This window comes from Thalassophryne amazonica, chromosome 22 (genome assembly GCF_902500255.1).
Source record: "Thalassophryne amazonica chromosome 22, fThaAma1.1, whole genome shotgun sequence".
Classification (NCBI taxonomy): Eukaryota; Metazoa; Chordata; class Actinopteri; order Batrachoidiformes; family Batrachoididae; genus Thalassophryne; species Thalassophryne amazonica.
In genome coordinates, this window is record NC_047124.1 from 23,385,902 (window position 1) to 23,413,896 (window position 27,995).

The window sequence follows — 27,995 nt, forward strand, 5'->3', positions numbered from 1 at the left end:
ATGTTGTGTTCCTTCCAAACTTCTTCAACCAATAGTTTTGACGAAGACGTTACACTGACAAGTGAAAGACCAGAACTTTGGCATGAACCATCCTGCTTGGGGGCCATAAACAACACTAAGAATGGTCATCTCGCCACATTTGTCACAGTTGTCCTCGTTGGGGGTTTTCAAACCTGTCAAGCTGAACTTTAGGCGCCATCTCTTTCCTCCTTCTGGTCTCCATTGTCATGTTGTCATCCCTGGGAGGACATCCTGTTGACATTTGTCAGGCTACGTACCAGTCTCTTGGTGAACACTGCATGGGCTTTACCACAGTACGTATGTGTCGTCTTCATCAGTTCCTCTTCCATAGGGGCCAACAAAGACGTCAGTGGGTTGGCGCCAAACGTGTACTGTAGTGACAAAGTAAGAGGTAAGAGGGACACACGTATCATAGTAACCAATCCATATTCAATACTACGTAAGAACAAACTCATTACCAACATTATCAGCTCATAGACTGAACTATTAATAGGAAAAAATAAAATTCTATACACACACGCGCGGCACATATCGTTCCATTGTCTTTTTTCGGGAAATGTGAAATTACTTACAGGCAGTAAGATTTTTCCTGAGCAAAACTGAAACCAAGTATGTTTTTTGTAAGAACATTATTAATCCCGTAAGGCCCTCCGCTCATGGCAATGTCAAGGGACATCACACCCAAAGCCAAGCTAGCGCCAAGAATACCACATATTTTATCAAGACTGCAACTTTATTAAAATAAGGAAACAGTGCTGAAACACAAGGAGAGCATTTAACAATTATTAACTGCAACTGTATTAAATATATAGTTTTGAAGGACTTTGGAACATTTTTTAACTGCTCTAAGAAAAGTGATGATGAAACACATCATAGCCAGATTTATTGGCTGTGATCATAATGAAGGACATTTTATTTATCAACACATATTTCATACATATGTTGACTAAAGAAACCTACTAAAATAGTTACATATTGTTATTTGGGAGATTTTCTATACTTCATTAATGTAATAAACTGACTTTTTTTTTCCTTGGGGAATCATCTACTTATTGACAGGATGGGAAAAAACCCAGCACTGCTTTTATTGCAATTGTTGCAGACCTAATCTACATATTGCCTGAGGTCATCTCTGTTTTAAGAAGATCTGAGAAAAAATTATGGCGGAAAGTGAGAGACGAAAGAATGTAAAACTTTGGGTTTTACAAACTACCAGGAGATGCAGCATGAGATATGACAAAATTGGTATGCAAGTTTTCCCAGTTATCCAAGAGTGAAGTATGGGATTCTGAAAGATACACTGGCGGGCAACACTTTGCTTCCAAGAGGTTTGTCTACTAGCCAAATATTTAGTAAGATGTTTTAAAAAAAAAGTTTTTTCTTTCTTTCTAAACATGATTTATGATATACCATCTCTATAAGTGTATTATTCAACTTTTCCCATGGTCTTATGTAAAAAAAACAAAAAAAAAACCAACAAACAAACACAAATTGCAGTATTTAAATGCAGTACTTAACAATGAACTGTGATATACATCTCAAATCACAACCCAAGTATTGTGATATTACCAGTGGTGGACACAATTCCGATAATCTGATAACATAATTATTGAAGATAACATTTTCATTATCAGATTATCTTTTAAGATAACTTTAAAGACCATCATCAGACTAATTATCTTCAGATGAGTTTTTGTCCGATAACTTTTAAACCAATAAACAAAATACACAAAGCTGAACAGCAACAAACATTTTCAAAATTAGTTCAACACCCACCTGTTAAAAGTTCTGTACGAGACGCACAGATATAACCTTTGCAAACAGAAGAGAACTGCTTGTATAAAAAGCATCACAATCCTCTGCAGACAAAGAAAAAACAGCCCCAAAAAGAAAAAAGAAAAAAAAAACCATATCCTTTAACACCATACTGATATGCTAGCAATATGACCCAAGTCATCCAGAGGCATACATCTTTAACTTATGGTTCAAATTTTAACCAAACTAATTTTGGACAAGTTATTTAAAATTACTGTCATGTCTGAAGTTGTATAAAGTAAAAATATCAGATATATGTTTTAGTTTTAAAGTAATGTGTTCATTTTTAAGGTTTTGTGAGCACATGCTCTGCCCCGCAGTGCATTATGGGTAGGATGATGTAATCTCAGTACGTCACCACAGGACAAATGCATTTCAGACACTCTGTTCAGGCTCCAAGGACAACAGCATTAAACTCTAGTGCCTAAAACTCTTGTATATATTCTCTGCGTTTATAGATGTTGATTTTTTTAATTGTGTTTGTTAAATTCCACGCATTTTAAATGTGAACAGACAGGGATTATCTAGAATTTGTTTTGAAAGCCTCTACTGCCATCTAGCATCTACTGGCCAGTAGTGTTCATGGCAGTGTCTGGGGACCAGTAGTAAAATTAATAATAAATATTAAAGAAAGAAAGAAAGAAAGATGATTGTCAAATCAAATTTTTGCTTTGCAAATGGCTTTTTTTTTTTTTTTTTACAAATGAAGTTTAAAAACAAAACAACTGCATAATAATAATAATAACAACATTATTACAAGACAGCTCTGCAGTGTTTGCACAGGTACAGTGCGAACGGTTGGATGCTGCTTGTAGCTTTCAGCAGCAAGATAACCTCATGACGGCCGACCACAATACAGGTTTGATTCTAATTCGACCATACGATCAGCGATCAGGAGGTGGTCGTCAGATGTTGACCGCAGCTTGATACTCCATGAATACTACACGATGCAGGACACACGATTAACCTGAAACTTGGTCCAAAAAATTCCTGCATGAAAAATCATCTCGCACAGTGTAAAGTATGTTTTACATCAAATGAATGTTGTAAAGAGAGCAAAAAAATGAAAAAAAGAATGCAAAAAAAAAACATGCAAAAAAATTTGCGATGACACTTCCAGAGCTCTGTAAAAAATGCCTGTTTCTACAAATAAAAAAAAAGGAATATTTTACAAAAGCACATTTAAACACCAACACACAACAGACGTCACATTAACGTGTTGCTTTACATAATGAATGACTGAACCAATTTAGCAGGCACCTTTACCCAGAATCCTTTGCGATCTGTCTCTTTGTTACAAAACCCCAGAATTAGTGCATTATTCAACATTAAAAGATATATGTTATATTTTAACTTTGTACAAATGACAGAATTGACATTAATGGAGTTATTCTATCGGTATTAATGTTATTTATAAATCTAAACCATAAGTCAATATGACTTTATTTTTCAAGACCTCCGCATGATAGAGGGCTGGCTTTACTGCTGCTCTCAGAGTGCCTCTGTGCTGGGAGGGCTGTAATAAACAAGAGCTTCCAGCAGTGGCCGAATGTTGAAAGAAAAAAGTGTGGGCTCATTGTTTGGGTCTCAGGGTGCCTCTGTCTGTGCTCAGAGTGCTGTAGAACTTCCAGCAAGGGCAGACTGAAGGAAAAAAGTATGGTCTTATTGTTTGGGTTTTTTGTTATTTTTAATATTATTAGAAGCTATTAAATTTGTTTTACTAGTAGTTGTAAATGTGCCAGAGATAATATTAGAATTTATCTGTTATCGGTTATCTGTAACTTCCGATAAATTTTTGGGTGGTTTATTGTTTTATCTTTATCGAAGATAACTTTTCAGTTATCTGATTATGTTATCGAAGTTAATTTTTTGGTTATCTGTGCCTTCCACTGGATATTACCATGTTGTGACTCCCAACCCTATTCAATATTTGGACTACAATCTTGAACCTATCAAAGTGCAGAATGTCAGCTTTAATTTGAGGATATCTCTAACAAAATTGGAATGACAGCACTTTTCCAATATAATGTGCAAGTAACTGGATGACTGCTCCAGTCAGTTATTTTCACATTATCTTGATCATAAATAAGTAGATACAAGGTCAAGAGGTGACATAAAGTTCTGCATGTGGGATCTTTTTGTTGGTGTCACTATTCGAGTGGCCAGTGCTAATTCAGCAAACCACAGTGAGGCTGAAAAACAAACAAATTCATCAGAAATATTTTTTAAATAAATGGGTGGAGTCAAAAAAGCTTTAGTACATTCGTAGAAGGAAAGTTGTTACCCTTTACAACAGCTGGCCAGATCAAGAATACCCTCCAAGAGGTCGAAAATTAAGAAATAACAGTTTACCATGAGATAAAAGCCAATGATATAGCCAATTACTTCAAAAGTTACTGGACGAGACTTTGCAGGATGGACTGGAAGCATTCTGTAACCTGTAATTATTAGTGATTTTAGGTCCTTTAAAAATGAAGACTACTTATAAAAGTGATGTAATTCCTCATTTGGATGCAAATACTTTAGTGTTAACATAGAAAATCTGCACTTGGAGCTGTTATTTGTTGCCACTTTCAACTCTAAAATGCTATGGTAGGAAGAAAAAAAATAATGAAAGACAAGGAATTCATGTGTTCCTGTTGATGACAACTGTGGATGTTTCTTATGCAATGGGGACAGTAGCAGCCTGAGGTTGGAAGAACCTTGAAAGCATAAAATCTTTCCTGAAATCCCAAATTACTGCAAACTCCCTTGAGGACAGCAAGTGGACGTCCCGCTGTTAGAATGGAACTGATCTGACAGCAACAGTAAGCAAGCAAAGTGGAGCCTGGGGCAGCAGTTTAGCTCGGGAAAAGGGGAAAAAAAGTCCTTCCTGAGAAAAATAAAGAAGTAAATCTGCTCGGCACGTTACGTTTAGATAGGACTCCACACCTGATCGGATCAAAACAGGACGCGGTCAGCACTGTTGAGGTTTATATGCATTAGGCAGCGTACAGTCGAGTGATAACCGGAGATTACAGAAGAAATTTCATGTCTTCCCAATAATGAAAAACCTTTACAATGCTCCAAGGAAATCAATGGAGAATTACCTTTTCTTTTTTTTTTTACACCGCCTCATTTGCTTGCGGTTGGGTTGGTCGTATTGAGTCACAAAGAGAATGGCGTTTTTATGAGGGCATACTCACACACGCGCACTCGTGTTGGTCATAAAGTTGCATTTACAGTTGGCGTTATTGATTTTGTGTGGCGGATGGGGAGGCGGTGGTTTGGTGCACAGACTCCCAACTTTCAACGTAGCGTCGGCTGTAAAAACGTAACGGCCTCGTCCTGAGATCAGCTTTAGTAGCCACGGGAGGCAGGGTGTGCTTCATGATTGAAGCGCCGCTTATTTTTGGATACATTTATCAAAACGTTGCAAAAGTGTCCCATTTCTCCATGGATGAGCAAGAAAAATAAGTCCACAAGGAGACAATTTAATGGGTTCTTCGGGATAAGATGTAAAATATTTCTGTAGCCTAGACTCCAGTCTACTATACAAATTGCTAAGCAACCGCATCGTGTTGTAAATAATCAGAGAAGCATTTTTAGCAGAAGACTAACTAACACTAAGTGTTCCACTGAGCGCTGCAGAAAATATCATCACTGCTATTATGGCGCTAGTCCAAGGAGCGCCATTTAATCCCGAATAGAAAATCGGGGCATGTTTTGAAGCATCATAGTAACTTCTTGATCCATCTTTGTCAATCTTGAACAAAGTTGGTATACGTAGTAGTTCATTATAGGCACCAGATATGAAATTGGGATCCAATGCTCAAACATTTCACCCAGATTCTCGAAATTACTGATAATATGTGGTAACTTCGGGGTATTTGTAGTCTTAACGACTTCAATCATGCTCAAACTTCTTTAAACGGGGTATTCATATTCTTGTTTGATCGATCTCCACCGAGATAAAACTTTGAAGCCGAAGCAGCATTTGATCATGTCTGGCAGAGAGTGCAGCTCCTTCCTTATGTTTTTTTTGCAAGTTGCCAGGTATGCATTTTATAAGCCAGGCAGTTAGGAAGCATGCTGGATTAAGCCGTTTCATCCCACTTTTGCACTTTTTTGGACTGTGGCCAATTGTAGTAGAATGGTGCCCTGTGGAATCGCCCAGTTTCTTTCATAATTAATAAAGCCTTCTGAATCTGATTAATTCTTAAAGCCACAGTGTGTACGATTTAGTGCCATCTAGTGGTGAGGTTGCAAACTTTCATCGCTGGTCATGATTTTGTTGTCCTTCACATTTTCACTTCTTTTGTGACTTTGCTTTCTTTTGCAATAAACAATATGTACACTCAACAAAAATATAAACGCATTTTGCTCCCATTTTGTATGAGATGAACTCAAAGATCTAAAACTTTTTCCACATACACAATATCACCATTTCCCTCAAATATTGTTCACAAACCAGTCTAAATCTGTGATAGTGAGCACTTCTCCTTTGCTGAGATAATCCATCCCACCTCACAGGTGTGTCATATCAAGATGCTGATTAGACACCATGATTAGTGCACAGGTGTGCCTTAGACTGCCCACAATAAAAGGCCACTCTGAAAGGTGCAGTTTTGTTTTATTGGGGGGGTTACCAGTCAGTATCTGGTGTGACCACCATTTGCCTCATGCAGTGCAACACATCTCCTTCGCATAGCGTTGATCAGGTTGTCAAGAATGAGAATTGTTTTTGTAATCAATAGTGGCCATACTGAGCCACGACAGTCGGCATGGCACCACCCAGGAAAACAGATAAACTCGAGGAAGATATAGAGGAGATAAAGACCTCATTAAACCATATATCAAAAGACATGTCTAATCTAGACAAACTGATGGTGGAAATTAAAGAACTCCAAAATCTGGTTAAAGAGAAGGACAAGATCATTAAGAAACTTGAGCAACGTGTAGATGAACTTGAACAATTTACTAGAAAAGATGACGTTATAATATCTGGACTAGAAACAAGGCATCGGACATATGCAAGGGTGGTGGATTCTGGTGTAGCCAGTGGGGAGGATGCACCACCTGAAGAAAGACAATCATTGGAACAACAAGTTACAAACTTTTTATATCAAAAAGGTGTTGTCATCCATCAAGACACAATATCAGACTGTTATACTATTCCAACTAAAGATAGAAAAAATAAACTATCTAACACTGTTATACGATTTACAAGCAGAAAATATAAAAATGAGTTATTAAGACAGGCAAAGAATTTGAAAGGAACAAGTGTCTATATAAATGAGCATCTAACAAAAAAAAAATGCAGATATTGCTAGGGAAGCAAGACTACTAAGAAAACAGAAACATATTGTTGCTACATGGGTCTGGAATTGTAGGGTGTGGATTAGAGTGAAAGAAGGAACAAACGGTATACAAATCAAAAACATGGAGGACCTTACGAAATACAGACCTGAATAGACAATCAAATATAACATCTGTTGGTAATTGGACCAACAAAAAATCAGATCAAACATGGAAACAGAGGATAAAATATATGACATAGACACTAATATTGATGAAAGTATATTTGACTTAAAAACGATTGGTTGTGAGTATTACACAGTAGAACAGCTGAATAGTGAAAAAATTGCAGAAGATACCCTGTCACTCATACATATAAACAGTCGAAGCTTGTATTGTAAAATGTCACAAATAAAAGATTATTTAAATCAGTTTAAAAATAGATTTAGTATTGTTGCAATCACTGAATCTTGGCTTAAAGATGATCTCATGGATGAAGTTCAAATGGAGGGATATGAGCTGTATTTTGTAAACAGAAGATATAAAAAAGGCGGTGGTATTGCTCTGTATACAAAAACAGATCTGATGTGTACAATTGTTGAAGAAATGACAATTATGAATGATGTCATAGAAATTGTAACAGTGGAACTTGTACATGAAACATCTAAGAATATTTTAATCAGTTCTGTATACAGAGCACCAGATTCTTGTGTTGTGAAATTTACAGATAAAATAATTGAATTATTCCATCAAATTAAAAACAAAACGCTTTTTATGTGTGGGGACTTTAATATTAACATAGAAAGCTCCAGCTGCCAAAGATTAAGTGATTTTGTGAATTCAATGTATAGTTTGGGGTTATTCCCCTTGATAACAAAACCAACCAGAATTACATCGCAAAGTGCAACGGTAATTGATAATATGGGATCTTCATGACAGATATTAGCGACCATTTACCAATTTTTTCAATATTTAAATATAAAAATAGGTACAACAAAAAAACTGATATAATTAATTAATGTAGCATATAACTCATTTATGAAAATATTGATGAAATCATACAATAAAAATTGTAAATTAACTGAAATTAGTAAGAAAAGAGTAAATAAACCATGGCTGACAAAGGGAATAAAAAATGCTTGTGCAAAGAAAAACTATTTATACAGGTGCTTTTTAAAATTGCAAACAAAGGAATCAGAACATAAATACAAAAAATATAAAAATAAACTATTAACAATAATTAGGAAACAAAAAAAAGATTATTACAGTGAAAAACTAAATAAGAGTAAAGATAATATGAGGGTAACATGGGGAATTATAAAAAGTGTGATTGATAGTGATGGAACGAAAGAAACTATTCCAAATTACTTTGTTAAGGAAAATAAAGAGATATATGATATAAAAGAAGTTGCAAATGGGTTTAATGATTATTTTTCAAATGTAGGGTCAAATCTGGTGGGAAATAACCAATAATAGAAGATAAATTATGTACATTGGTAAATACGGTCAATAGTATTTTCCTGGACAATGTGGAAAAAGATGAAATAAGAAATATTGTAAAAAACTGTGTAAGCAGAAGATCAACTGACCATGAAGATTTAGACATGATGACTGTAAAAAGTATAATAGAAATTGTTATTGAACCATTTACTTATATTTGTAATCTGTCTCTGTCAACTGGGGTTTTTCCAGATGAAATGAAAATTGCTAAGGTAGTCCCATTATATAAAAATGGAGACAAACATAATTTTTCTAATTACAGGCCAGTATCATTGCTTCCACAGTTTTCTAAAATTATGGAAAAAGCTTTTGTAACAAGATTGGATAAATTTATTGAGAAACATCATATTTTAAATAATGCTCAGTATGGATTCAGAACAAAACATTCGACAGCTATGGCAATTATGGAACTAATAGAGAAAATATCAACAACAATAGATAAGGATTATTTTGTAAGTATTTTTATTGACCTGAAAAAGGCTTTTGATGTTATAGACCACTCAAGATTGCTCCACAAGTTACAACAATATGGAATAAGAGGTGTTGCACATCAGTGGGTAAAAAGCTACTTAGAAAATAGAAAACAGTTTGTTCAGATAAATAATACCAAATCAGAATTGTGTAACATTATTTATGGAGTACCACAAGGATCGGTACTTGGACCCAAACTGTTTATTTTGTATATCAATGATTTTGTGAATGTATCCAATGTGCTTTTATTTGCTGATGATACAACGCTGTTTTACTCTGGATCAGATATACAGGAAGTAGCACAAGTGATAAATACAGAGTTGGAAAAAGTTAAACATTGGTTTGATATAAACAGATTGTCACTAAATATTAATAAGACAAATTTCATATTGTTTAATGATAGAGCGAAAAAAAATAATGTGTCATTACAAATAGATGGAATGGATATACAAAGGGTAAAAGAAATGAAATTTTTAGGAGTCATGATTGATGAAGCTCTTACATGGAAGTCACACATAAATTACATAAAAGGAAAAATAGCGAAAGCCATTGCTGTTTTGCATAAAGTAAAATATTCATTAAATAGTTATGGTTTATTAACATTGTACAATTCATTGATTGTCCCATATTTAACTTACTGTGTAGAAATCTGGGGATCAACATATACAACCTATATACAACCTTTATTTATTTTGCAGAAAAGAGCTTTAAAAGTGATTAGTAACAGTGGTTTTAGAGATCCATCTAATCCATTGTTTAAGTATAGGGTACTTAAATTTCATGATTTAGTCAATTTGAAAATATTACAAACGATGTACCAAGTTAATAAAAATACTTTACCAACAAACATTCAAAATATGTTTGAAAAAAGAGTAAGTAGTTATAAAGTGAAAGGAATAGAAGTCTTTAAAAAAACAAGATTTAGAACCAAAGTAAAGGAAAGGAGTATTGCAGTAAATGGTGTCAAATTATGGAACAATCTTAATAAAGAAATTAAAGAATTAAGGTCGCTTAAATTATTTAAAAAACATATTAAAATAGATGTATTAAGTAAGTATGAAACTATGAAGTAAGTCAGTGGGCTGCAAGAAAGTAAAAAAAAAAAAAGTAAACTGTTAATAATGTTTGGAGTGTCTTAAGTTTAAATGTAACCTGTCAGTGATGCAATCTATTAATTAATGGTCATAATTATGAAATGGGTCAGTGGTATGTGACAAGTTAAAGAAATGCAATCTGTTAAATAATGTTGACTATGATGCTGTATATTGAAAGATTGTATTGTTAAAAGGGGCAGAAATCATAAGACTTGTTCTTCTTTCTGCTCCTTTTCATTCTGGTATTGTGGTGCTTTTGTTTTTTGCTTTTCTGTTTTTCTTTTAAATGACTGAAATAAATATAAAAAAAAAATAAAAAAAATTGTGGCCTGTGGAATGTTGGTCCACTCCTCTTCAATGGCTGTGCGAAGTTGCTGGATATTGGCAGGAACTGGTACACGCTGTCGTATACGCCGGTCCAGAGCATCCCAAACATGCTCAATGGGTGACATGTCCGGTGAGTAAGCCGGCCATGCAAGAACTGGGACATTTTCAGCTTCCAAGAATTGTGTACAGATCCTTGCAACATGGGGCCGTGCATTATCCTGCTGCAACATGAGGTGATGTTCTTGGATGTATGGCACAACAATGGGCCTCAGGATCTCGTCACGGTATCTCTGTGCATTCAAAATGCCATCAATAAAATGCACCTGTGTTCTTTGTCCATAACAGACGCCTGCCCATACCATAACCCCACCGCCACCATGGGCCACTAGATCCACAACATTGACATCAGAAAACCGCTCACCCACACGACGCCACACACGCTGTCTGCCATCTGCCCTGGACAGTGTGAACCAGGATTCATCCGTGAAGAGAACACCTCTCCAACGTGCCAAACGCCAGTGAATGTGAGCATTTGCCCACTCAAGTCGGTTACGACGACAAACTGGAGTCAGGTCGAGACCCCGATGAGGACGACGAGCATGCAGATGAGCTTCCCTGAGACGGTTTCTGACAGTTTGTGCAGAAATTCTTTTGTTATGCAAACCGATTGTTTCAGCAGCTGTCCGAGTGGCTGGTCTCAGACGATCTTGGAGGTGAACATGCTGGATGTGGAGGTCCTGGGCTGATGTGGTTACACGTGGTCTGTGGTTGTGAGGCTGGTTGGATGTACTGCCAAATTCTCTGAAACGCCTTTGGAGACGGCTTATGGTAGAGAAATGAACATTCAATACACGAGCAACAGCTCTGGTTGACATTCCTGCTGTCAGCATGCCAATTGCACGCTCCCTCAAATCTTGTGACATCTGTGGCATTGTGCTGTGTGATAAAACTGCACCTTTCAGAGTGGCCTTTTATTGTGGGCAGTCTAAGGCACACCTGTGCACTAATCATGGTGTCTAATCAGCATCTTGATATGGCACACCTGTGAGGTGGGATGGATTATCTCAGCAAAGGAGAAGTGCTCACTATCACAGATTTAGACTGGTTTGTGAACAATATTTGAGGGAAATGGTGATATTGTGTATGTGGAAAAAGTTTTAGATCTTTGAGTTCATCTCATACAAAATGGGAGCAAAACCAAAAGTGTTGCGTTTATATTTTTGTTGAGTATGATCCTCCATTTAAACAAACTTGCTAGCAACCAGTAGATAATTCGGTGTATATGCCGCCAACCACTGATTTCTCTTCTTTTTTCATCAAGTCAAGTTACAAAATGTAAAAGGTGGACTAAGTACATCCTTTTTGGCTTACTGTATTAACATGGCGGCCACCAGGGGCAGCCCTATGCTATGTAGCTATGAAGGGCTCATTTTAAGCTTTATGAAAACATACTGATTTGCTGTTGCAGGTAATTAAACACTGATAAATAGATGGGCATAAATTGTATATTCCATTTGTGCTAATAAACACCTATAAATCCTGCAGACTGTAGCTTAAACTATTAATTCTATAATGCTACGAACAAACACAAACTGAAGACTTCATCTGTTTTATGGCACTGAACTGTCACACGATGGACCCAAACACCCCCATCCTCCTCGAAAACCAGACTTGTTCACTCATCCATAAAAACATCCATACCTAAATTGGCTATTGGAGAAACCGTAGCTCATATAAAAGCTGGTTCTTGACTGCGGGCCACAGATAAGGTATGGATCAGCCTTCGCCTTCATCCATGTTCAATGCTTCGTTAATAGGAAAGCAATGAGACTTGGAACGTTGATGGCTTCATTAAGTAAATGCCATGCCTGGCGTCAATATCATTACACTGCTGGTAAACAAGCCATAAACATCCTCGCGGGAGAAATTACCTTTCCCCTCCAACATTCTGCTCATGATGGAGATTTGTGTTTTCTCGTGCCCACAGTATGATGTTTGACAAAGTGCTTCTACGTTGTGATTTGTCTGGGACCACCTTGATGCATTTGGATGATCTCATTGATATTCTGCCAGGTAGGCTGACACGCGAGCACAAGGACGAGCCCAGAAATGCTAAATTTATCCAATGAGGTTTAAAACCAATTTTACCAAAACCTAAAGGGAGGACCAAGGTCTTTACAGTCCTGGTACTTCCAGTCTGACTGTATGGTTGTGACATCTGTACCTTATCAGTTTGGACAATTCAACTACTTTAATTACCAGGAAAGTTCAATGACGGTAGCATCGCCATGTGGCAGGATTTCCTGAGCATGATCCATTGCTGAGGAACTGTTATGTGGGCCGCTGAAGAGGAGGTACTGCTGGCCCACCACCACCAGAGGGCGCCCTTCTTGGAGTGCGGGCTCCAAGCACGAGAGGGCGCCAGACCCAGAAGAAGTGACAGCCGTCATTCATTCCCCTGCACGCAGCTGTCACTTGTTCATCGTCATCATCACCATCATAAAAGCCGGACTGCAACTCCACCTCCTCGCAGAGAAATCAACTACTATTGAAAGGGTAATTTCTCTGCTGACTGACACTTTGTGTGTAATAACCTGAACTTCTATTGCAGCCATTTTCCTGGAGTGTTGCCTTGTCTGGGGGATTGGCGTTTGGTGTGACAGCGACGGCTTCGCCTCACACCCCAAACCAGATAAGTGGTTAACCAGGAGCTGCACGAGTGTGTGATTGGAGGTGGAGGAGCTCCCTCCTAACTGTGTATGGACTGTGGATTACTGAGTGTGCGGACTCACACTCATACATCTTATCTCTGCTTTCTGCCAGCAGTACCAGGGTCGACAGCCGAAGACAGAGGCCACCTGGGGACTCGGGACTTGGCGGCTCCGGTGTTCTTCAGACCGTTGGTGGTGGAAGCCGTGTGGGACGCGGCTTCTCTCTCGTCGGGGGTCTTTTATCTTCGAGCCTGCCCACACGTCACCTGGTGTTAATTGACTGTGCAAATTTCTGTAAATTTAGTTGTGTATTATCACAACATTAAATTGTTACTTTTTGGCTTACTCATTGTCCGTTCATTTGCGCCCCCTGTTGTGGGTCCGTGCTACGACACCTTCCCAACAGGATTTCTCGGCCATCGTCATGGATTCCGAGGGGCGTCAACCCAAGCTTGAACGGCCAATGGAAGAGCCAGGAGCGCAGGCGTCAGCGGGAGGCGTGTTGAGTGAGCCGCAGCAGATCTTAACCGCCTTCACGGCTCGGTTAGATTTAGTGACCGAGCAGAATGTCCTCCTTAATCGGAGGGTGGAGGCTCTCACCGCCAGGGTGGAAGCGCACGATCAGGGCGTTGCTGCAGCCACTCCTCTGCCTGGTCCTGGGCCTGTATCAGACGTTCCACTGGTCGTTCAACGACCCCCCCCACCGTCCCCTGAAGCATACATAAGCCCTCCGGAATGGTACGGGGGCTGTGTTGAGACGTGCGCAGACTTCCTCATGCAGTGTTCGCTCGTCTTTTCACAGCGCCCTGTCATGTACGCGTCAGACGCCAGCCGGGTGGCTTATGTTATTAATCTGCTTCGAGGAGAGGCACGCGCCTGGGCTACGGCGCTTTGGGAGCAGAATTCACGGCTCCTAACGTCTTATACTGGGTTTGTACGGGAGTTCAAACAAGTGTTTGACCATCCCAACAGAGGCGAGACCGCTTCGAACGTGCTGCTGTCTATGAGACAGGGGCGCCGTAGCGCAGCCGAGTATGCAGTCGACTTCCGCATCGCGGCAGCGAGGTCCGGCTGGAATAACGTTGCGCTCCGCGCCGCCTTCGTAAATGGACTGTCCCCGGTCCTGAAGGAGCACCTGCTGGCTAAGGAGGAACCGCGGGATTTTGACGGGCTTGTCGATTTAGTTATACGCTTAGACAACTGTTTAAACGAGCATCGTCGGGAGCAGGCCGGGGGGGCGTGACCGGGCACAAGCCGTCCCTCCCCCTTCCGGTTCTGAAAAGGTGACGTCGTCCCCACGCTTCACTGCCAGAGAGCTCCGTGTGGCTACAGCTCCCCCTGCTGAGGAGGCTATGGACACGAGCAGGGCCAAAGTGAAAACAAACATCAGACAAAGGAGGCTGGCCCGCGGGGAGTGTTTTATCTGCGGCTCTTGTGAGCACCGGCAGAAGGACTGCCCCAAACAGTTAAACTACAACGCCCGTCCTTAGAAACTGGGCTAAGGGTGGGCCATAACACGCACGCGGGAAAACCCCGCAAATCTGCACAAATCCCAGTAACGATCCTTTGTGGGGATTTAACCCTTCACGCCCCAGCACTGGTAGACACGGGGTTGGAAGGGAATCTGCTAGACAGCAGATGGGCAAAGGAAGTAGGGCTCCCCCTGGTGGCTCTGCCGGCACCATTGCAGGTGCGAGCACTAGATGGCACGCTGCTTCCATTAATCACACATCAGACACAACCAGTGACCTTGGTTGTGTCTGGGAATCACAGGGAGGAGATCGTGTTCCATGTAACACCCTCTACCTCCCGAGTGATTTTGGGATTTCCATGGATGGTGAAGCACAATCCCCGGATAGATTGGCTGTCCGGGGCTGTGACGCAGTGGAGCAAAACGTGCCACCGGGAGTGTTTAGGATCCTCGGTTCCTCCCGGCACGACGGCTAATGAGGAGGTTAAAGTCCCCCCCAATCTATCGGCGGTGCCAAAGGAGTACCATGATCTTGCTGACGTTTTCAGCAAAGATCTGGCACTCACTCTTCCCCCGCACCGACCATACGATTGTGCCATCGATTTGGTCCCGGGCGCTGAGTACCCGTCCAGTAGGTTGTACAACCTCTCACGTCCGGAACGCGAATCAATGGAGACCTACATCCGGGACTCTTTAGCTGCCGGACTGATCCGGAACTCCACCTCCCCGATGGGTGCTGGTTTCTTTTTTGTGGGTAAAAAGGACGCCGGACTCCGTCCATGCATTGATTACAGAGGGCTGAACGAGATCACGGTTCGCAACCGATACCCGTTACCTCTGTTGGATTCAGTGTTCACGCCCCTGCATGGAGCCCAAATTTTCACTAAATTGGATCTTAGAAACGCGTACCACCTGGTTCGGATCCGGAAGGGAGACGAATGGAAGACGGCATTCAACACCCCGTTAGGTCACTTTGAGTACCTGGTCAAGCCGTTCGGCCTCACTAACGCCCCCGCGACGTTCCAAGCTTTGGTAAATGACGTCTTGCGGGACTTCCTGCATCGGTTCGTCTTCGTATATCTGGACGATATACTCATCTTTTCCCCGGACCCTGAGACCCATGTCCAGCATGTACGTCAGGTCCTACAGCGGTTGTTGGAGAACCGGCTGTTTGTGAAGGGCGAGAAGTGCGAGTTCCACTGCACTTCTTTGTCCTTCCTGGGGTTCATCATCTCCTCCAACTCCGTCGCCCCTGATCCGGCCAAGGTTGCGGCGGTGAGAGATTGGCCCCAACCAACAAGCCGCAGGAAACTACAGCAGTTCCTCGGCTTTGCAAATTTCTACAGGAGGTTCATTAAAGGTTACAGTCAGGTAGTTAGCCCCCTGACTGCCCTGACCTCCACCAAGGTCCCCTTTGCCTGGTCGGATCGGTGCGAAGCCGCGTTCCAGGAGTTGAAACGCCGGTTCTCGACTGCACCAGTTCTGGTGCAGCCTGATCCTGATCGCCAGTACATAGTGGAAGTGGACGCCTCTGACTCAGGGATAGGAGCCGTGCTGTCCCAGAGCGTGGAGGCTGATAAGGTTCTCCATCCTTGTGCCTATTTTTCCCGCAGATTGACCCCAGCTGAACGGAACTATGACGTCGGCAATCGGGAGCTCCTCGCGGTGAAGGAGGCTCTTGAAGAGTGGAGACACCTGCTTTAGGGGGCATCGTTGCCCTTCACGGTTTTCACGGACCATCGGAACCTGGAGTACATCCGGACCGCCAAGCGGCTGAACCCCAGGCAAGCCCGCTGGTCTCTGTTCTTCGGGCGCTTTGACTTCCGGATCACGTACCGCCCCGGGACCAAGAACCAAAAATCAGATGCATTGTCCCAGGTGCACGAAGAAGAAGCCAAAGCGGGGCTGTCGAACCCCACTGAGACCATCATCCCCGAGTCCACTGTCGTGGCCTCCCTCACCTGGGACGTGGAGAAGACCGTCCGGGAGGCCCTGGCAAGGAGCCTGGACCCGGGGACCGGCCCCAAGAACAGACTGTACATCCCACCAGAGGCAAGAGCTGCCGTATTGGACTTCTGTCACGGGTCCAAGCTGTCCTGTCATCCCGGAGTGCGTAGGACCGTGGCAGTAGTCCAGAAGCGCTTCTGGTGGGCGTCCCTGGAAACCGACGTCCGGGACTACGTCCAGGCCTGTACCATCTGCGCCAGGGGCAAGGCAGACCATCGGAGGACTTCGGGACTCCTCCAACCCCTGCCGGTGCCTCATCGCCCCTGGTCTCACATCGGCCTGGACTTCATCACGGGCCTCCCGCCGTCCCAGGGCAACACCGTAATCCTCACGATAGTGGACCGGTTCTCCAAGGCGGCCCACTTCGTGGCCCTCCCGAAGCTCCCGACGGCCCAGGAGACGGCTGCATGGGATACCATCGGACATCATTTCAGATCGTGGTCCCCAGTTCTCTTCGCAGGTGTGGAAGAGTTTCTGTAAGGAGCTGGGGGCCACCGTGAGTCTCTCGTCCGGGTACCACCCCCAGACAAACGGCCAGGCAGAGCGGGCTAACCAGGAGCTGGAGCAGGCCCTTCGATGCGTCACCTCCGCGCACCCGGCGGCCTGGAGTCACCATCTGGCCTGGATCGAGTATGCCCATAACAGCCAAGTTTCGTCTGCTACCGGCCTCTCCCCTTTTGAGGCATGTTTGGGGTACCAGCCCCCATTGTTCCTGCTGGTGGAGGAAGAGGTCGGTGTGCCCTCGGTCCAGGCCCACCTCAGGAGGTGCCGCCGGGTGTGGCGGACCGCCCGCTCTGCCCTGTTAAAGGCCCGGACGAGGGCCAAGGCCCATGCGGACCGCCGGCGTTCCCCGGCCCCCACATACCAGCCCGGGCAGGAGGTGTGGCTCTCGACCAAGGACATCCCTCTGTGTGTCGACTCCCCGAAACTAAAGGAAAGGTTCATTGGTCTTACTTTCCGTTTCGTGTGCTCAAGATCATCAACCCGGCCGCAGTAAAGCTCCAACTCCCGGCTTCACTGCGGATTCACCCTGTTTTTCATGTTTCCCGTCTAAAGCCACACGACACCTCGCCCCTCTGTACTCCGGGACCTACGCCGCCTCCTTGGCGGCTCCGGTGTTCTTCAGACCGTTGGTGGTGGAAGCCGTGTGGGACGCGGCTTCTCTCTCGTCGGGGGTCTTTTATCTTCGAGCCTGCCCACACGTCACCTGGTGTTAATTGACTGTGCAAATTTCTGTAAATTTAGTTGTGTATTATCACAACATTAAATTGTTACTTTTTGGCTTACTCATTGTCCGTTCATTTGCGCCCCCTGTTGTGGGTCTGTGCTACGACACCTTCCCAACAGGAACCTATCAATCGGAAGAGGCCTGGGCATTGCCAAATATCACCCTACTGTGGAAAATACAGTAGTGTTCAGAATAATAGTAGTGCTATGTGACTAAAAAGATTAATCCAGGTTTTGAGTATATTTCTTATTGTTACATGGGAAACAAGGTACCAGTAGATTCAGTAGATTGTCACAAATCCAACAACACCAAGCATTCATGATATGCACACTCTTAAGGCTATGAAATTGGGCTATTAGTAAAAAAAAAGTAGAAAAGGGGGTGTTCACAATAATAGTAGTGTGGCATTCAGTCAGTGAGTTCGTCAATTTTGTGGAACAACAGGTGTGAATCAGGTGTCCCCTATTTAAGGATGAAGCCAGCACCTGTTGAACATGCTTGTCTCTTTGAAAGCCTGAGGAAAATGGGACGTTCAAGACATTGTTCAGAAGAACAGTGCAGTTTGATTAAAAAGTTGATTGGAGCGGGGAGAACTTATACGCAGGTGCAAAAGATTATAGGCTGTTCATCTACAATGATCTCCAATGCTTTAAAATGGTAAAAAAAAAAACAGAGACGCATGGAAGAAAACAAAAAACAACCATCAAAATGGATAGAAGAATAACCAGAATGGCAAAGGCTCACCCATTTGATCAGCTCCAGGATGATCAAAGACAGTCTGGAGTTACCTGTAAGTGCTGTGACAGTTAGAAGACGCCTGTGTGAAGCTAATTTATTTGCAAGAATCCCCCACAAAGTCCCTCTGTTAAATAAAAGACGTGCAGAAGAGGTTACAATTTGCCAAAGAACACATCAACTGGCCTAAAGAGAAACGGAGAAATATTTTGTGGACTGATGAGAGTAAAATTGTTCTTTTTGGGTCCAAGGGCCGCAGACAGTTTGTGAGATGACCCCCAAACTCTGAATTCAAGCCACAGTTCACAGTGAAGACAGTGAAGCATGGTGGTGCAAGCGTCATGATATGGGCATGTTTCTCCTACTATGGTGTTGGGCCTATATATTACATACCTGGTATCATGGATCAGTTTAGATATGTCAAAGTACTTGAAGAGGTCATGTTGCCTTATGCTGAAGAGGACATGCCCTTGAAATGGGTATTTCAACAAAATCTAGGTTCCAAACCAACAAAATTAATGCCTCACAGATGTTAAGAAATCATGAAAAACTGTGGTTATACAACTAAATACTAGTTTAGTGATTCACAGGATTGCTAAAAAGCAGTCTGAACATAATAGTTTTGAGTTTGTAGCGTCAACAGCAGATGCTACTATTATTGTGAACACCCCCTTTTCTACTTTTTTTTTTTTACTAATAGCCCAATTTCATAGCCTTAAGCGTGTGCATATCATGAATGCTTAGTCTTGTTGGATTTGTGAGAATCTACTGAATCTACTGGTACCTTGTTTCCCATGTAACAATAAGAAATATACTCAAAACCTGGATTAATCTTTTCAGTCACATAGCACTACTATTATTCTGAACACTACTGTAGGTGATTACTTTCTGGAGATATGACTGGACCGTTGCGTTATGCGGGTGTTAACCACTTGCACCTGGACGGACCCAACCTAAACTATTTTATCCACAGTTCTGAAAGAATTGGTATCAATGTTCTGAAATGCAGACGTCTGTGAGGAAGACGACCAAAATGGACACTGTGAAGGTGACAGAAGAGCACGTAGAGTAACTATCTTCACTGAAAACAGCAGGATAGCACATTAAAGAAGATAAACGTAACTTCATCTTCATCTTACTGTCAAGATGGTCCATTTATCTTTGTGTTTAGTGTTGTTGCAAATACAAAAATTATCAAATTTTGCACGGCATTCATTTCCAAAATTCAAATTCAAATTACATGGGCATGCCTCTTTATACAACCCCTGGCAATAATTATGGAATCACCTCAGAGGATGTTCATTCAGTTGTTTAATTTTGTAGAAAAAAAGCAGATCACAGACATGACACAAAACTAAAGTCATTTCAAATGGCAACTTTCTGGCTTTAAGAAACGCTATAAGAAATCAGGAAAAATAATTGTGGCAGTCAGTAACGGTTACTTTTTTAGACCAAGCAGAGGGAAAAAAAATATGGACTCACTCAATTCGGAGGAATAAATTATGGAATCACCCTGTAAATTTTCATCCCCAAAACTAACACCTGCATCAAATCAGATCTGCTCAACGTCTGTGACCGAACTGTAAGAAACCGCCTACAGGAAATGGGATTTACATACAGAAAACCTGAACGAAAGCCATCATTAACACCTAAACAGAAAAAAACAAGGTTACAGTGGGCTAAGGAAAGCAATCGTGGACTGTGGATGAAAGTCATATTCAGTGATGAATCTTGAATCTGCATTGGGCAAGGTGATGATGCTGGAACTTTTGTTTGGTGCCGTTCCAATGAGATTTATAAAGATGACTGCCTGAAGATAACATGTAAATTTCCACAGTCATTGATGATATGGGGCTGCATGTCAGGTAAAGGCACTGGGAAGATGGCTGTCATTACATCATCAATAAATGCACAAGTTTACGTTGATATTTTGGACACTTTTCTTATCCCATCAATTGAAAGGATGTTTGGGGATGATGAAATCATTTTTCAAGATGATAATGCATCTTGCCATAGAGCAAAAACTGTGAAAACATTCCTTGCAAAAAGACACATAGGGTCAATGTCATGGCCTGAAAATAGTCCAGTTCTTAATCCAATTGAAAATCTTTGGTGGAAGTTGAAGAAAATGGTCCATGAAAAGGCTCCAACCTGCAAAGCTGATCTGGCAACAGCAATCAGAGAAAGTTGGAGCCAGATTGATGAAGAGTACTGTTTGTCACTCATTAAGTCCATGCCTCAGAGACTGCAAGCTGTTATAAAAGCCAGAGGTGGTGCAACAAAATACTAGTGTTGGAGCGTTCTTTTGTTTTTCATGATTCCATAATTTTTTCCTCAGAATTGAGTGATTCCATATTTTTTTCCCTCTGCTTAGTCTAAAAAAGTAACCATTACTGACTGCCACAATTTTTTTTCCTGATTTCTTATAGTGTTTCTTAAAGCCAGAAAGTTGCCATTTGAAATGACTTTAGTTTTGTGTCATGTCTGTAATCTGCTTTTTTTCTACAAAATTAAACAACTGAATGAACATCCTCCGAGGCCAGTGATGCCAGGGGTTGTAAGTACGTATGACAAATTTGTTTCTTTGGAATCTGGTGCCGCCACTTTGCTTAAGACCTTTTTAAATGTAGCTGCTGCTAATTTCCTGCTCAGATCCAAGAGCTCTTGATAAATCATCTCTCTGGAGGTTTGCCCACCTTCCGTATGGCCTCATAGACGGCTCTGAAGGCCGGCTGTTTGTGGTCATGGTAAACTCCTCTGTTGCCATGGAGGACGCAGATGCCGTTTTCTTCAGCTGAAGCGCAGTTACTTCCATAAATGCAATGGTCTGGTCGGTAATTCCACTGGCATGGGAATTCCAGCATATACTCTGGGGATGTTTGCAACACTTCAGTTAAAATTTAGACCACACAGAACAGTCTTTGTGTGTTTGTGAGTCCACCTTACCAGGATTATGGTGGAATATTATGTTGAGAAGGTCCTGGTCTCCCCAAGTTATATTGAGTTTATATTTCTGAAGCAGAGGCATCAGTAGCTCCTCCCACCGTAACCCAGCTGATGTCATGTCATTCTGCCAACATACATGCACTCATGTAACCATCAGCAGTGAACGACTGACCTCTGGTGGTCAATGCAAGTACAACAAACAGATATCCAAAGCTGGAAAAATGTGTCTTCAGAGGCAAGCCGTACCTTAAAGAATGCGTTCCTCAGCCTCGTCATGTTCATGACCATCACCCCTGAGTTGATGCCTGTCTTGCCGACGAACGGGTGGCGAGCAAAGCGGTTGTACCAGGCGATTCGAGGCTCCTCGTGCTCCGGGGCCATAGCTGCCAGCTGCGAGGAATTGAACTTTGACAGGAACTCCCACAGCTGGTCTACAGGCTGCAGGAAGAGGATGTCAGAGTCAACGTAGATGATCGAGTCTACATCCTTCAGGATCATCTGCATATAAAGCACATAAAGTTTGGCGATTAATACAGTTCCCTTCAAAGAGAAATCTCCATCTCTCTGGTGGGAATCTCACGGGTAAGAAGAGTCTCTGAGATGCACAGGGCTTGAAGAGTTTCTTCCACTCTGCAGAATTCTCGCTGGGGAAGCTGATGGAGTAGACGGTGTAGTTGAACCGGGAGCGAACAAAGTTCGGCCACAGCTCCAACTGTGGAACACAGAGGACACATTATTACCTTAAATTCGTTGGTATATCTCGAAGAACTGCACTAATTCAAAAATTCCTAAAAGTATGAAACAGCTCCCATCTTTTTCAGACTTCCTACTCACAGCTTCCATGAAGCTAGCATGTAGCTGGTCTTCAGCGAAGATATGCAGGTAGAGGCATTTGATGCTGAAAATCACGGCGGACTTGATCATGGTCACGGTCTCATCCAGCCTTGGTCCACAGGCCACCACGGCCAAATGCATGAGAGGTTCAGGTCTGCTTTGTCCACTGTCTCTCGCACCGTCCACACGACCCTGATGCTGTATGATGTACCTGAGAATCAGAATCGCCACACTAACTAGTGGTACGTACAAAAATAACTACAAACATATTTAATTACAGAGGGCAAATGTAATTTACTACGCAAGTTATAGTTCATGGGCCAGATAAGTTGGTGGTCGCCATCATTCAGGTTGGCAAAACCTTTGGTCATCTGTCATGAACTTAAAAAAATTATGACAGCCATCCCCATGTAGGTGGCAGTAGCCAGGTAGGGCAATGAAGGATTAGGCAAGGGGCAAAATATAAAACTGAACCAGTCATATAGATATTCATATTATGTGTCTGATCATAGTGATTTCAAAAAGGTATAGTTTGGACTCTCTATGACTGAAGGTTATGGAGTTATCAGGTAAAAATAGAAAAATTCTGTTTAAGGGGTCAAACGCTCCAATTTTAGTAAAGAGTGATGAAAACTGTTGGTTCAGCTAATTGGAGTAATAAATGGAATAGTTTTGACGAGGCTGAATGCGTAGCAGGGGCAGATCAAGGATTTTGAAAAGGGGGAGTGCATTGAATCCAGGAAATTTTTGAATTTTTGAGGGTCATTTCTTGCATTTTGGCACATATTTTACCACAACATACACCACAGAGAAAAGAAACTTTATAACCTGTTCTTTAGAGCCCAACCGATATTATCGGCCAATATAAGCCCTTTTCAAAGTACTCACTATCGGCCGAAATTTTGCCGATAATTTCTCATAAACAGAACAGTTACTGAAATAATGTTTGTGTCGGCAATATAAAATGTCCTTTCACCGTTTGTCCCATAGATGGAGCTCTGACTCCATTCAACTGAGAGCTGCTTACACCCCTGCTTAAATGTGTTCATCGCCGGCCCCTGTAGTTCGCCGTCACACTGCACTGATCGGCTGACAAAAGCATACAAGTAAGTTTATAAGGATGTTGTTTGTAATAACTTTGCGATTACATTCACCCCACATTTCTCCCGTTTCAGTTCAACTCAGTTTGATTAACTCAGTTTATGTAGCAATGTGTCAAATGTGCTTCATTGCGTCGGTCACACTTTTTATCAAGCCCACGTTGTGTAGACCTTATTTCTAGCATGAAAAACTTTTGTTTACTGCTAAGAGGTTGAAACATTCAGATTCGCTGGTCATCCGTAAGGGTTCCGGGAATTACTGCCGTTCGCCATTAACCCTCTGGGGCCGACGCCATTGCATACGATGGCTATGACCAAGCTTTACTAAATTGTAAATAACTTTTTATTGATGTGAGATAGAAACTTACTTTTTTTTTGCTGAAAAGTTAACTCAGCGGACTTTTGATCCACCGTCGACCATCTTGGTACTCCTCATAGAAGATGTGTGATGATGTGCGCAATGTGAGTGTCCAATCGGAACTGGTTCTCCGTCACATGGTTTTCCAAAATCCAATCATAGGGCAGATTTACCTCACGTGATATGGCAAAGATCATTTTCAGGAGTGATATCTTTCTAGTTGGCACGTTTGAATAACAATAATAATATCGGCTGATTTATCGATTATCGGTTTTTTTTTCCATTCAAATATCGTTACCGGCATCGGCCTCAAAAAATCCGTATCGGTCGGGCTCTACTGTTATGACGTTATGATGACAAGTAACAGAAAACATTTGAAATGTCTGTGGCTAAAAAAAGCGAACACCTTGTCGAATCATGGTCTGGTGTAACTGTATCTAGTTGAGTCACTTGTTGCTGAAGAGAGGAATCAGAAATAGCATTATTTTTTGATACATGAAAAGGGGGGTTGCGCCTCCCACGCCCCCCGGATCTGCCCCTGCTTAGTCTCCAAAGTAAAGGTCAAAAAAGGTCAACAACCCTTGGATTCCATAACATACTGTGTGACATGTTGTGCCGTAATGTGATAATTAAGCATTAACAGTTGGTGCAACCTATTCCTTTTTAAACCACCATTAACCAATAATTTGCATCACTTTTTACCAAAAGTAGAGTAACATTCATTTTTGATCGCTGTAGAAACTTAAACTGACCTTTGGCTCCATTTTTGCTGTTTTTACCCCATACAGTGGGGCAAAAAAGTATTTAGTCAGTCCCTGAACGTGCAAGGTTTCCTACTTAGAAAGATGAGAGAGGTTTGTAATTTTCATTATAGGTACACTTGAACTGTGAGAGACAAAATGCTAAAAAAAAAAAAAAAAATCCAGGAAATCACATTGTAGAATTTTTAAAGAATTGATTTGTAAATTATGGTGGAAAATAAGTGTTTGGTCAAAAAAAAAAAAAAAAATTCATCTCAATACTTTGTAACATAATCTTTGTTGGCAATGACAGAGGTCAAACGTTTCCTGTAAGTCTTCACCAGGTTTGCACACACTGCAGCTGGTATTTTGGTCCATTCCTCCATGCAGATCTCCTCTAGAGCAGTGATGTTTTGGGGCTGTCGCTGAGCAACACGGACTTTCAACTCCCTCGACAAATTTTCTGTGGGGTTGAGGTCTGGAGACTGGCTCGGCCACTCCAGGACCTTGAAATGCTTTTATGGAGCCACTCCTTTGTTGCCAAAGCGGTGTGTTTGGATCATTGTCATGCTGGAAGACCCAGCCACGTGCATCTTCAATGCTCTCACTGATGGAAGGAGGTTTTGGCTTAAAATCTCATGATACATGGCCCCATTCATTCTTCCCTTAACAAGGATCAGTCGTCCTGTCCCCTTTGCAGAAAAACAGCCCCAAAGCATGATGTTTCCACCCCTATGCTTCACAGTAGATATGGTGTTCTTGGAATGCAACTCAGCATTTGTCTTCCTCCAAACACAACGAGTTGGGTTGTTACCAAAATGTTCTATTTTGGTTTCATCTGACCACATGATATTCTCCCAATTCTCTTCTGGATCATCCATATGCTCTCTGGCAAAATTCAGACAGGCCTGGACACGTACTGGCTTAAGCAGGGGGACACACCTGGCACTGCAGGATTTCAGTCCCTCTCTGAGTAGTGTGTAGCCTTTGTTACTTTGGTCCCAGCTCTCTGCAGGTCATTCATCAGATCCCTCCGTGTAGTTTTGGGATTTTTGTTCACCGTTCTCATCATCATTTTGACCCTACTGGATGAGATCTTGCATGGAGCCCCAGATCGAGGGAGATTATCAATGGTCTTGTATGTATTCCATTTTCTTACAATTGCTCCCACAGTTGATTTATTCAAACCAATCTGCTTGACTATTGTAGATACACTCTTCCCAGCCTGATGCACATCTACATTTTTCTTCCTGGTGTCCTTCGACAGCTCTTTGGTCTTGGCCATGGTTGAGTTTGGAGTCTGACTGTTTGAGGCTGTGGACAGGGGTCTTTTATACAGATGAGTTCCAATAGATGCCATTAATACAGGTAACAGGTGGAGGACAGAAGAGCTTCTTAAAGAAGAATCTACAGGTCTGTGAGAGCCAGAAATCTTGCTTCTTTGTGGGTGACCAAATACTTATTTTCCACCATAATTTACAAATAAATTCTTTAAAAAAATCCTACAATGTGATTTGTCTGGATTTTTTTTTCTCATTTTGTCTCTCATAGTTGAAGTGTACCTATGATGAAAATTACAGACCTCTCTCTTCTTTATAAGTAGGAGAACTTGCACAATCAGGGGCTGACTAAATACTTTTTTGCCCCACTGTAACTGCATAACATTCTCTCATAGATAATCAAAAATATACATTTTTGGTATCCCTACGACCAGAAATAGTACATTTCTCAATATAATTGGAACATATTTAAATGTTGACCCCTGTGTAATCCTTCACTGACCCCCAACCTGGGATGGTATCATACATAAATATTAACTAATGATATATAAACCTCGTAAATTATGGGTGGTAAATTCTGCCACCCTTGGTGGTAGTGGCACACCGACTTTCTGATGTCTGGCCCAAGGTCTATCAGTATGTTTTCTTCCTAATATGCAGGTTCACAGTTCAAGACTACCTGTGGCCAATTCTCCCTTCACATCTGGAATTGCATCTGTAAGAATATCTGGTGCAAAACTGGAGCCAAATGCAAAATGCAGAGCTTTACCAGATCCACTGCGGCAACTCCAAGCAAAAATAGAAGAAGCCAAACAAAAGCAGAAATAACCAGTTACCACACACACACACACACACACACACACACACACACACACACACACACACACACACACACACACACACACACACACACACACACACACAAAAAAAAAACGTAGTCGCAACTTTGCAAAATTGTATTATTTCAAACAATACTGACACTTTACAAATCTGGTCAGTTTTGCACAGACTTTTTATTTGCTAACAAATACTTTTTTACCCACACTATTAAAAAAGAAAAAAAAAAATCACAGTTGAATAACACTGGAGAAACTACAAAATAGACATTATTGTGTAGTTAGGTGCAACACATTCTTACTGCTACTGTGATGACACCACTTACCCTTGTTAATATAGATACAATCTGGTCCATAAGTAGTTGGACAGTTTTTTTTTAATAATTTTGACTTTGTACAGGAAAGAAAGATTATTAATCAACTATTAAATTAATTTACCAAAATTTTAGAATTGAGTTACTGTTTTGAGGTAAAATAAGTCCAAAGAGAGATTATGATGCCTGTTGATATCGCAAAAATAAGCAAGGGCCACAATAGTAGTTGCAAAGGCGACCACCACAGGGTTACTGCATCAGCGGAGAAAGTATAATTCTGCCTTATTACAGCAACCTGGTTCTGACTGAGAATATGTTCAAGTTAAACTTTAAAGCTGTATATTATAAGCTGAGATACATGTGTTAAAGTTAACCATGAATCTAATTGGCAGTGTTTAGCCACTATAAATGGTCACTGGCAATATTGTTTTTATTAATGCAACAATAATTTAAAAAAACACTTGATGACAACGTTATATCATCTGCAAATTAAAGAACCGTGACGTCATATAGGTGAAATCTGACACCTGTCAAAAGTCTCGCGACCCTCCAGCGGGTCCGTAAATTAGTGTGTTACTCTGCACTCCTAAGAGGCAAAATACAATTACCTCCAGCAAGAATCATGCTTTAAAAAAAAAAAAAAGCCTTACCTATTGTACCAGTGTTTGCTTCGGGGCTCAGTTTTGTCCGCGGCCCCTCGTCTTGTTACAGGAACTTTCGGTGATATAAAAATCCTCTTCGTTCCGGTTCTTCCGGCCGGCACATCTGAATAAAACAGCTTAGTATAAACGTACAAACCCGAAAAGACGGCAAACACCGTGCACAACAAAAGCGCACGAATGGAACGCCGCATTATGCAGTTTAAAAACACGACAGGGCGCCGAAATCATGGTAAACCGCAGTTGTCAAATTACCTGTAACCGCTTCGCA

At 41.7% G+C, this 27,995-nt stretch overlaps 1 protein-coding gene across 1 annotated transcript; it reads right to left on the bottom strand.

Annotated features, from left to right (window-relative positions):
• Positions 1-208: 208 nt before the first annotated feature.
• On the bottom strand, positions 209-27,980 carry gxylt1b (glucoside xylosyltransferase 1b). The gene is made up of 7 exons (XM_034163696.1): positions 27,716-27,980; positions 22,438-22,648; positions 22,184-22,315; positions 21,850-22,101; positions 21,604-21,727; positions 21,354-21,526; positions 209-392 (listed from the first exon to the last, which is right to left on the bottom strand). Exons 1-7 carry the CDS (start codon positions 27,916-27,918, stop codon positions 234-236), a joined length of 1,254 nt encoding a protein of 417 aa, XP_034019587.1. The 5' UTR covers positions 27,919-27,980; the 3' UTR covers positions 209-233.
• Between the last annotated feature and the right edge of the window lie 15 nt (positions 27,981-27,995).

Coding starts and splice junctions, on each gene's coding strand:
- gxylt1b (XM_034163696.1), bottom strand. CDS start 27,918: ATGCGGCGTTCCATTCGTGCGCTTTTGTTGTGCACGGTGTTTGCCGTC. Junction 22,316..22,437: donor ATGCTAGCTTCATGGAAGCT/GTGAGTAGGAAG, acceptor TGTGTTCCACAG/TTGGAGCTGTGGCCGAACTT. Junction 21,527..21,603: donor AATATTCCACCATAATCCTG/GTAAGGTGGACT, acceptor AAACATCCCCAG/AGTATATGCTGGAATTCCCA.